A 10,880-nucleotide genomic window follows, 5' to 3' on the forward strand; every position below is an offset into this window, starting at 1 on the left:
ATTAGATACCATCGCCATGTTTTGGGCTTATCTTTATCTCACTCAGTGATTAATGCAGTGTAGATGTCATGGAATAAATGAGAGAATATTCAGTCTAAAGTTTTGGTATCTAAACTCCGCGTGTATCATTCAATCCCTCAACTCCGGTGCCCCCCAACCCTGCCCCGGTCGAACGAACTGGGTATATAAAGACAACACAATCTACATCAACAACCACAAATCTCTACTTCCACCTCGGCTGCGCCGCCGGCGTCGGGTACGGCTGCACCCTACTCCTCCTCCTCGTAACCCTCTGCGGCCTCCCCGACGCCGAAAGCGCCCCGGAGCTCCCGGCACTCGCTCCGTGGGTCGCCGGCGCCTCCGCGGCTGCCGCTGCCGTTTTCCCCGTCCGCGCCGCCCTCGTCACCCTCGTCGCTGCAGCCTTCTGATTCGCCGTCACCGGCTCCTTCTTCGCCCTCGTCGCCGTCGTAGGCCTGCTCGGCTCACTCCGCGTCTGGCTCTCCACCCTCCTCGCCGTCCTTAGCGCCCTCCCTGTCGTCGTGGTCGTCGTCTTCGTCGGCGATGGCGGCGCAGTAACAGGAGCCGCCGCCGCCGCAGCAGTCCTCCCGCTCCGGCCGCGCGTCTTCAACGGCGCCGCCGCAGCAGCCCGCCTCGCGGCTCCGGACCTCGTCGCCGCAGGCGTAGGCGGCACGGCCACCGCCACAGCAGCAGCCACCACCGGCGCCGCCGGCTCAGACTCGGCGCCCTCCTCCGTGACCAGCGTCGGGTCTTCATCCGGCGGCACATCGCTCCGCCGCGCCGCCGCCCACTCCTGCACCCTTCTCTCCCTCGCAACCTGCTCCTCGTCCACTTCCGCACCCTCGCCCGCCAGCCGCTCCGCCACGCGCAGCTTCGTCCACGACGACTTCATAATCTGCCGCTGCGCCTCGCTCTGCCGCAGCCACTTGCAGAACCGCTCGTTACTCCGCTGCCACCTTCTCGCATCCCCCTCTTCCTCTTCACCCTCCTCCTCTGGCTGCTGCTGCTCCCGCTCCCAGCTCGGCTCACTGCTCTTCGCCTCCAACGCCTCCTGTTCCTCCAGCGCGCTGACCGCCCGGCCCGCCTCAAAATACCGCCCCGCCGCCGCGATGGCCATCTCCTCCGCGGCCTCGAGGTTCGACCGCGCCGTCAGGCACACGTCGCCGTGCGCGCCGAGGTCGCGGCGCACCCTCTCCCGGCGGTCCTCCGCAGCCGCGAGCGCGGCCGCGAGCGCCTCGATGGCCTCGTTGGCGTCCTCGAGCTCCTGCATCTGCCGCTTCATCAGGGTGAGGGACGTCTCGCAGAGGGAGCGCGCGCGCTCGAGGGCGGCGTCGGCTTGTAGTTTGTCGCGCTCGGCGTCGTCGCGCTCGTGGATCGCGCAGCGGTGGTCGAGGAAGGTGGTGTGTTTGCCCGAGTGGCCGCAGTTGCGGCAGGCGTCGGGGTCCATGGCCGGCTTTGAGGCCGGACTGGCTTGTGTCTCGCGTCGGTGGTTGTATGTTGTCCCGTGCTTGCCCGTCCCGCACTTTCCGGTATATTGATGGTTCCAATCTCGGTCTTCCGGTCTGGTCGGATCAGGCGTATGTTTGTGCTTTGCTCGAGCTTGCTTCACTGTCTTCCGTCCCTGTCCGTCGGGGGAGGAGGGGACCCGGTGTGGCTGTGGCATTGTAGTGTAAGCAATCAAGCTTCTCAATGACGGGAACCATCTCCCATTCCCATGTTCAGCCCTAAGAGAGCTAGGCAGGGGAGGGGATCCGGAAGATTGACAATCTGCCTCACCTCTCTTTTGTCAGGTTTCTTGTGAATCTCCAAGATCGATCTTGCCTCTGCGGTGGAGATGGGTTTATCACGAGATAGTCCAGAATGCAAAAGCAAATGTAGGGATCAAAGGTGGACGGCGGGAAAAACGTGGTAAATGGGGGAGGGGAAGGGGGCCCATGGGAATGGATGGGGATGGTGTCAGGTTCAAAAAGCAATCGAACCTCGCGAAACGGCGCAGCTTCATTGGCAACGAGGCCGGGGTTCTGACGTCTGCCCACCAACAGCAGCAGAGGAAAAAAGGGTCACGATCCTCTTTTTTTGTGTCCACGGTTCCCGCTTCGAAAGATTTGCGGTGGGTTCTTGTGCAAGTAGGCCAGGGGTTGGGCAGAGCCAGCCAAGGTGTGGATAGCTTGGGCTCGTTACGAGTTAGCGATGACGGATATTGGAGCTCCATCTAGTATATGCCAGATGAGTTTTACCGGAACCTTGGGTTCTAAAGGTTTGGACCCTGCTGCGTATGAAAGAAGCACATTTCGCAGTGAATAAACCTGTGATGCTCTGGTGATACGAGTTTGAGGGATTTGTGCTTGACCGACTCTTTGCAATTGACTCCAGCTGTGCATGCTGTATCCGTAGCCGCAGTGATGACGAGTAATGCCTCTCCATCCTCACCGACATCTTTCACAAATCCGTCACGTCACGCGGTGATGCGTGCTGCATACGTATGTACGCCCAAGCACACACGACTCGCAAGCCATGTCACCCGGCAGCTCCTCGCTCCCAGCGGCCTGGTAATAAACTCCCAACACTACTGCGCGGCCTGCCGGAACGCATGCGACCCTGACATTCCGGGTGGGCATGTTCAAGACACACAGAGCGGGCGAGTGACGGACCAGAGAACTTCTAGAACCTCCACTGTTTCATTGGGGCCGCCTTCTGTGCCGATTCGTTGCACAAGGTGCATGGGGGATGGGGGGGGGGGGGGGACGCACACCCGTTGCAACTTGCAGCGCGGCCGTTGCTCCGTCAGAAGAAGAAAACAAAAGGATATTTTTGATGATCTCCATAAGACGAGGCCCCAGAATTTACATAAAATCTATTAGGTTTTGGGTAGCTCTCCACCGAGATTGCTTCCAAAAGCGGCAAGGCGTCTTCAGGTGAGCCCCGTTTTACGGAGACGGCGGGTTCTTGCTGGGTTGAAGAAACTCGCACTTTCGGCTGCGGCGTCCGGGAAACGAGCTCCTGGAGCACCCCTACCTGGTCCGACGACCCTGGGTTTTGGCAGGGTCCCGTGACAGGGGTAGCTCCGAGGCGAGAAGGGGGTCAGGAGGTCCGCTCCAACGGGGTTTTCTTGGGTCTGAAGCTCCGCAAGGTGGAATTCATAACATATGTTTGATAAGTCTTGTGCAATGATTCAAGAGGGTTTGCAAACTGTGCGCACAGTGTTCGTTTCGTTCGGCGGTTTGCGTGTGCATTCCCGGCGCCGGCGGCGGATGTGACGGTGCATATGTGGCCCCGCCGGCCCGCTCCCGCTCCCGAGTGAGACTCGGGCCATGCGAGCATATGGTGCGTGGTTGGAAGCCAAGGAACTGGAATCGTGCTTTCTTTTTTTGCTAGTTGCCTGTGCTTTTGGAAGCACGCCAATCGATCGGATTGGGTTATGTTCTTCGTCTGGTGTCTGTACCCAAACCCAATCGTCGTCATTGATGCATCGCCTTGTTCGGAGGATGAACCTTGAGGATTCCTCATTTGGCGGGTAGCTGACCGGAGGAATATGACTGATATTGATTGTATTGTAGTATTCTCGCTCGAAAGTGTGAAGTGAAATTTCGCGTAAAACATGGGTCTCATCACTTTTGCGTCTTAGCCTCCCCTCAACTCGGGTACGGCTGCGTCCTCCGTGTGCGCCGGGTCGTTCGCTGCGGCCGGCCGGAAGCAGCTGGAGAAGCCGGGGCGCGGGGAGTCGCGGGGATACTCCGGCTTGGCCCCGGCTGCGGCTCCGACTCTGGCTCAGGCTCCTCCTTCTTCGGCGCTCTCGTCATCACTTCCACTTCCTCCTCCTCCTCCCCCTCATCCTCTTCTTCTTCCTCCGGATCCTCCCCCATGTCCTCTTCCACCTTCATCTCCTGCTTCACGTCCGTCCGATCCGGCACAGCCGAAGCCACCCGCCACAGATCCTCGCCCGTCCCCTCCCGCTTGACAGAAACCCGCGATAACATGGCCGGCGAATGCAGCTCCGACAGCTCGTCCTCTTGCTTCACCGACGGGCCCGGCGTAGGCGTCTGCACGCCGGCAGCCCACGCCTCCACCCGGCTCAGCCGCTGTCTCTGCTCCTGGGCGTACTCCTGAGCTGCGTGCTGCCTGCCCTGCTGCTCCCTTGCCCGTATGTGCGAGCGCACAAGGTGATCGCAGTGATCTGCATCGATCATCCTCCCAGCTGCCTCGGCCTCGCGCACCCTCCTCTCCACGTACAGCTGCCGCTCCGCCCGCTTCCGCCGTCCATGCTGCCGCTCCGCCTCATGCGTCCTACGCCCAGCGATCCTCCGCTTGTACGCCAGCTCCCACGCATAGTACGCCGTCGACTGCTCAAAGCTCAGCTCCTCCGGCTCGTCATCCGTCTCCTCATCCCACCACTCCGTGCCCGCCTCCCAAAAATGCGGATCCAGCGCCTGCACGCGCTCCGGCCCCTCCATCTCCGCGTCAAAGTTACCCGCCTCCTCGCCCGCGTTCTCCATCGCCGCAGCCTCCGCCTCCTCGCGATACTCCGCCGCCCGCATCACGTCGATGAGCGCCATCTTCTGCCTCTCGGCGCGCTCGCACAGCGCCTGCTGCGCCGCCAGCTTCTCGTCGAGGTCCTCGCGGCGCGCCTCGGCGGCGTCGAGGGCCTCGCGCAGCGAGTCGACCAGCGCATCCTGCGCCTCGATCTGCTCCTCCCAGGCGTCGACGCCCTCCTGCGCGGCGGCGAGCATGCGCTCCGCGCGCGCGAAGGCCCGCTCGGCCATGGTGCGCCCCGCGACGGCCATGTTGCGGTCCCAGACGGCGCAGTAGTAGCCGAACATGTCGATGTGCTTGCCGTAGTTGCCGCAGCCTTTGCAGGAGCGCTCGTCCCGGTCGTGCGGGGCCAACCACAGGGGGTCCATCTTTGGAGTCGTCGCCGGCTTGGGCTGCGCTGTTCTTTGGCGGATGGTGCGGGCTGTGAGGTTCCCTTTCCCGATCGTAATCTGATATGTGCAGGCGTAGGTGAGACAGTGACGGAGTGTGGTGCTGGCGATTGCTCGGTCAAATATAGGATGGAGAGTCGACGATGAAGTGGTGAGAATGGGCGAGGCACAAAGAAAATGACGCGGTTGAAACACGACCGAAGCTGTTGGATGGGAGACGCGTCTGTGGTTTAAATTCCTAGTGGCTCAAAGTGAGTCTTGCGCCCCGTGTGACGCCACGCTTCAGGGGCTGATTCGCTGTGGGATTGGCCTGCGCTGTTACACGTGGTCGTGCACCCACGGCAGTTCAGGGGTTGATTGCATCCCAATTAGTTGCTTTTTCTCCAACATGCAATGTCCATTGGGCGATGTGGAATCCTTCGGGTCAATTTTTCACCTGATTGACGTTCCGATCTGGATCAATCTGGGCAACGAGATGGGGGGGAGTTGTGTGCGATCTTGCTGTCAGAAGCCAACGTAGCGTTGACCCATTATCAATAGCGATACGATGGATAACTCGGCAAAAACCATTGATGCAAGTTGAACAATCTTGTGAGTATTAATTCAGGAAAATTCAAACTAAAGGGGGCAAGCTAAGAAAGAGACCAAACTGTCAAGTACGCTCCAACCAAATGGCAGCACAACCGCATGACCGTCAACACTGCTGGCGATTAACCTCATCTACGAGATGGATACGGCTGGTATCTTGACGATTTCTCCTCGGTCTTGTACGTGCGTCTAGGTCCAAAAAGAACAGCGCCTGGCGATGCTGTTACCGCTGTACCTGAATAGGTTCCCTCCAGAGATCTCTCAGGTGGTTTCGAGGTTGTAACGGGCAAAGGTTTTGTCCAAGGTTCAGCCAATAATGGGATGAAGTCACCCTCGTTCTCTGTCTTGATGGCTGCGTCTCCAAGTCGGCGTACAACGTTCGGAGTGATAGTCGACGCCGAGCCACCGACGCGATCATTGGGTTCATTTTGCGAACCCTTTCCTTTGATACAGGCGACTTCATCTTCATCGTCGTTGTTGTTTTTGCACGGCGGCCTTTCTCGTCGTTCTCCTTCTTCGCAAGCCTTGTGCAGATCCCTCGCTTCATCGCTTGTTTCTTGCAGCAGTTGTTGAATCCAGAGTTTTCGGTCGGTGGGATCTTTTGCCTTTTCCAACTTATCCATGCTCGCCTCAAGTCGGCTGATTTCAAGCTCGATTTTATCGTATTTTTCTCTTCGGACGTCCGCTTCCTGTGAAAGCACATCCAGCTTCTGGCTCAATCGTTTGAAAACTTGGTTCCTGCGTTCGATGGCGTTGGATTGCTCCTTAAGCTCTTGGCTCCACTGGTCGAGAGCTCGGGATTCCGCCTCAAGAGCGTCCATTTCGAGTTGATGCCGCGCGTGTTCTGATAAATTCGCATCGTTTGGTCCCACGGCTGGCCGCTCATAGCTGTAGATTGGCGTCTTTGGCCGCACGGCTTGTAAGACACGAATATTTTCATAGAACAACTCGTCCATCTCGATTCGGGCGGCACGCTCTTTGAGTCTTTGTGTTTCTCGGCCGACAACCTTTCAGAGAGGAAGCATTCAAACGAGTACAGGCGTCGGGTCCCATGCGGCTCACGTCGGTAACAGCCTTGGCAGGTTCCGAACTCCACGGTTGTGGGTTTCTCGGTGCGGAAAACGGGGGGTCTGATCATCTGTGTGAGAGACACCATGTCAATCAACTAGTTCCTATGAAAAAAGTTCACGGATCAACTTATTGTTTACTGTCGAGGTGTTTGGCCAAAGGTGAGAATCACTTTGAGCTGGCGGTCTCTACGCAACGGCGACGTGTGCTGTGCTGGGTCGCGGGTCGTAGCGTTCTGGATGGCAGTTGACAAAGGGCTGGAGCAGTGACGCGAGATTGTGACGCGGAAAATGTGGTATTTTTATAGGCACTTGACGATTATGTAAGTAAATTGAATCTCGTGATAAATCGATTTTGAATGGATTCAGTACTCATTGCGCCTCGTGCTGAGCTCATGGCAAACAACGTTTCTGGTGTAATGTGACTCTCCAAGGAGTGCGCTCCCAAACCGCGCGTTACCTCGGCGTGGTGTAGGGGTGGTGTCTTGATGACCTTGTCGAACTACCGCGTTGCGGCCCCGATGAGTGAGTAACTGACGGCATCATTTGTGCCGATTCTGGACGTGGATTGACAAGCAAAGTGGCCTGGCCTGATCTCCATTCAAGAGGAAGACCTGCGAATGAGACATCATGGTATGACCTTATCCACGTCGTCCACGAATCGCCGAGGTCAAGCTCTTCTTCTTCCGTCTTGATAGCCGCTTCTTCGGAGTAACGCAAAAGTCCCCATCCCATCATCCCGCGCATACCAATGCGTCGGACATCTTCCTGTGCTCTGTCTGGGACCTGCTCAAAGGACATTGGGAACGTGTCGGGGGCAGCGCCCTCGTGTCGTGACCTCCCCAAACGCGCCTCGGCCTCATATGCTCGTTCATCCGCCTCCCGTATCTCGGCCCTCAATTCCTCATGGAATCTTTCGGTTATTTCCATCACCCAAGCTTCTTTATCGACCGGATCCTTCGCCCTTTCCGACTTTTCGATGCTGTTCTGGATGCGAATGATCGCGGCTCGACTTTCGGCGAACTCGTTGTGCCTGATCGCCAAAGATCGGTGGTCCTGTTGAATCCTGGCTTCCAAGTGTGCAATGGCTTTCCTGCGTGTGTTCACGTTCCGGAGGGCTGCCGCTCGACCCGCGGGCATTATCGTGTTGTCACGGAGGCAATTCTCTATCGCGATGACCACTCGGCTGTGCTTCTCGACCCGGATATTGAGGGTGTGCAGTCGGTTGTGGATCCCATGAATCGTAAAACTCGCAAGAACCTCCATTTGTCTTTCTGTGCAGAGCTGCTCGTAGAGAAAACACTCGTAGGGGATGCCGTCTGTGAAGGCGTGCAAGCCGGGCTTGGAGCAGCCTTTGCAGTTGCCAAGGGCGACGGCTACGTCCTTTCGACTTGGGGCAAGAGACTGGATATGCATCTAGTTCACAAAGATGGTCAGCGACGCGCAGCGACGCGCAAGTGTTGAAGCTTCGAGAATAGAATCAAGGCGCGAAGAAATTTTCCTACCCCCTGCATCATGTCCATCGAATCCATCTTCGAGAAAAGAACGTAAGGGGAATAAATAAGGAGCAGACTCTTGGATATTTCTTCTTGGAATAAGGTTGATGATCAGTGCGGGTTGTGTTGTTTGTTGATGCAGGTTGTGTCGGGGACCAGTGAGAGTGGTGTAAACAGAAAAGGGGGGTTGGGAATAGCTGCAAGGAGCCCTCCGTTTCTAGGACAAATTGTAATTTCTTTCTATGTAACGTAATCTGTCACGTGTCAGTTGCTCTAAATTCATATATATAGGATCAATCCGAGCCCAATCCAGGCCCAATCCGAGCCCAATCCAGGAGAAAGCTGGTTCTAAGGCCGTTCCAAACCGTGCGATAGGGTTGACTTGGAACTATGTCATGGCCTACCTTTTCTGTTTCAGTGGGCCAAGACAGGAGCTAAATATCAAACACATCCTTCTTCCACTCGACCAGGCACCGTTGTAAGTTCATCGTCACTCCGGATGCTGTGAGGTATTATCAAACAGGCCGGGCACGAGAAGAAGTGCTGTCATTTCAGGATCAGTATTGTTGAATCGAGTCTTCGAGTGTGCTTTATCACAACCACCTGCATAAGAACAACGATCTGATACTAAATGTAAAACTTTCGTGGGTGGAATCATTTCAAGAAATACTAATGCATTTTGCTAACTAGAGGAAGTGAAGAACAAGCTTCTTGTATCCATCTATGCTGCTAATCAACTCTGGTACGCGGATGTATTCATCAGGACCGTGAGCAACCAATATCGAGCCTGGCCCGTAGAGAACTCTGTTCTTACAGAACTCGGCCCGCAGACGAGGCACATCCGTACCAAAGGCGACGGGAGCCGCTTCAAATCCGTCTATCTCCCAGTCCAGCAAGGCTTCTGGGTATTCAAACACCCACTTCAGCTCAATATCCGCGTGGCGCGAGACAATGTCCGCAACCTTGATCTTGATTCCGGGCAAGTCACAGACCATGCGGACTTCGCAAAGAGCTTTGGCAGAAGGAGCGACGATGTTGTGCTTCTCCCCTCCCTCAAGAGTTCCAATGTTGAAGGTAGAAGGGCCCAGGAGCTCGGACTCAGGCCAGCTCGCAGCTGATAGATCATTCAGAACTGCAAGCAGTGCAGACGTTGCACTTTTACCGAGGTACGGGTATCCCGAATGGCTGGTTGTTCAACTATGAGCATCTCTGTGGCATCTTCATGCAAAATCAAAGTATACTTACCAGGCGACGCCATTGGCGATGAGTTCAAAAGCAACTTGACCCTTATGTCCCTTCGCAAGCTTGCTTTCAGTCGGTTCGGCAAAGATGCCTGATTCCCACGTGACTCCCATATCGTTGACCGCAATCATTCCATGCCCTCCATTTTCCTCGCCGACCACGAATAATAGCCCAATGTCACCTTCATCGCGAACTTTTCCTTCCTTTCTTAGCTCCTCAGCTGCTAGGATTTGAGCAGCCAATGGGCCCAGATCATCAGAAGAACCCCTTCCCCGGATGATGTCGCCGTCGATTATGAGGGGGATGTGAGGCGGCACGGTGTCCATATGAGCCGTTAGAAGCACCCGCGTAGTCCTCTCTGAGCCGAGATAGGCGTAGACATTATGTCGACTGGATCCGGGCGCAATCGGAATGCGCTCAACAGTGTAACCCAAGCTTTGAAGATGCTGTTCCAGAAACACGCCAATACTGTGTTCAAGCTCGCTAGTGCTGACAATTGACATCAGTGATTTCAAAAGGTCCACTGCCGGATGGTCCATAATGTTGGACGCCATGGTTGATTTCGCTTTTTGTTGCAACGCTGGTTAGGCTCTGACGATATTTTGTTGTTAAACGTGTCTCCTTAGCGTCGCCTCGTTTACCATCCCCTCTTTAAATGTCGCCTTCGGGACTGGACCGAATCAAATGTTCGGGACTGAACCGAAGTACCAACCCGTGAGTCACTGCTTACGTCCACGTCACATGACCCATTTTGAACCAACTTCAAAACGGGCCCGCCTCAGTTACTAGTCCAACGGTTGAACAGATTCAGCCAAATAAGCGAGTCTGCTAAGATGGATGCGGTTCAAGGATAGTTGGCCAAATGGACAACACCCTACTACAATAAGGTTACACATTTGGCAACCTGGGACTTGAATTATAGGGGACAAATCCCCAATCAAACTTGACATACGACGACCTTCATGTGCACGTAGTTCGGTGATAGAACAACACATCTCATGTTTTCTTCAAGCATTGAGGCTATATTTAGTATGACGAGGTGAGTTTGCCCCAATCTAGGAGTATGATGTCTCTCAAAGCACACCCGGTTCTCAGGTATCTCTGTCCAGGCCACGCTTTTGCCCAGACCCAGCCATCCGCGTGGCAACAGGGAGGGTTGCACCAATCGGACGGGTCGCTGCATATGTGCCCTCGATAGAATCTATGTAGTTTGCGAAGGAACGCCAGCGTAAACGTGGTCTCAACCTTAGGGCTCAAGCTAACGCCTTTCACGCAAGGCTGTAGAGTCCCGCGTCAAGATAGCATCAAATCTTCTTTGGAAAAGCAAGCCGTGTATTCTGCTTGGAGCATCGCAATTTGACGGCGAAAAGTCGTGAAGTGCAACAACCTCTGTGGCACCCGAGCAGGAGAACGGACTTCTTCCAGAAGATCTGCCCGCGTTACTAAGAGATAGGACTTAACCTATCCTCTTAACAACAGACTACCTAGAGACATCAGGATAGCAGCTTGCTATAACGGAACTAGGGCACCAGTGGGAACTAGGGACGGAT

General features: G+C 55.8%; 3 protein-coding genes across 3 annotated transcripts; all 3 read right to left on the reverse strand.

Annotated features, from left to right (window-relative positions):
- Positions 1–223: 223 nt before the first annotated feature.
- COL26b_009261 (uncharacterized protein) lies at positions 224–1,465 on the reverse strand (the record flags this gene model as incomplete). Its single annotated transcript, XM_053181995.1, has 1 exon — positions 224–1,465. One exon carries the CDS (start codon positions 1,463–1,465, stop codon positions 224–226), a length of 1,242 nt encoding a protein of 413 aa, XP_053034111.1.
- A 2,185-nt stretch (positions 1,466–3,650) lies between these two features.
- Positions 3,651–4,916, reverse strand: COL26b_009262 (uncharacterized protein; the record flags this gene model as incomplete). Its single annotated transcript, XM_053181996.1, has 1 exon — positions 3,651–4,916. One exon carries the CDS (start codon positions 4,914–4,916, stop codon positions 3,651–3,653), a length of 1,266 nt encoding a protein of 421 aa, XP_053034112.1.
- A 3,858-nt stretch (positions 4,917–8,774) lies between these two features.
- COL26b_009263 (uncharacterized protein) lies at positions 8,775–9,884 on the reverse strand (the record flags this gene model as incomplete). The annotated part of the gene is made up of 2 exons (XM_053181997.1): positions 8,775–9,273; positions 9,334–9,884. 2 exons carry the CDS (start codon positions 9,882–9,884, stop codon positions 8,775–8,777), a joined length of 1,050 nt encoding a protein of 349 aa, XP_053034113.1.
- Between the last annotated feature and the right edge of the window lie 996 nt (positions 9,885–10,880).

Source organism: Colletotrichum chrysophilum, assembly GCF_026319265.1.
Source record: "Colletotrichum chrysophilum strain AFK26 chromosome Unknown scaffold_87, whole genome shotgun sequence".
NCBI lineage: Eukaryota > Fungi > Ascomycota > Sordariomycetes > Glomerellales > Glomerellaceae > Colletotrichum > Colletotrichum chrysophilum.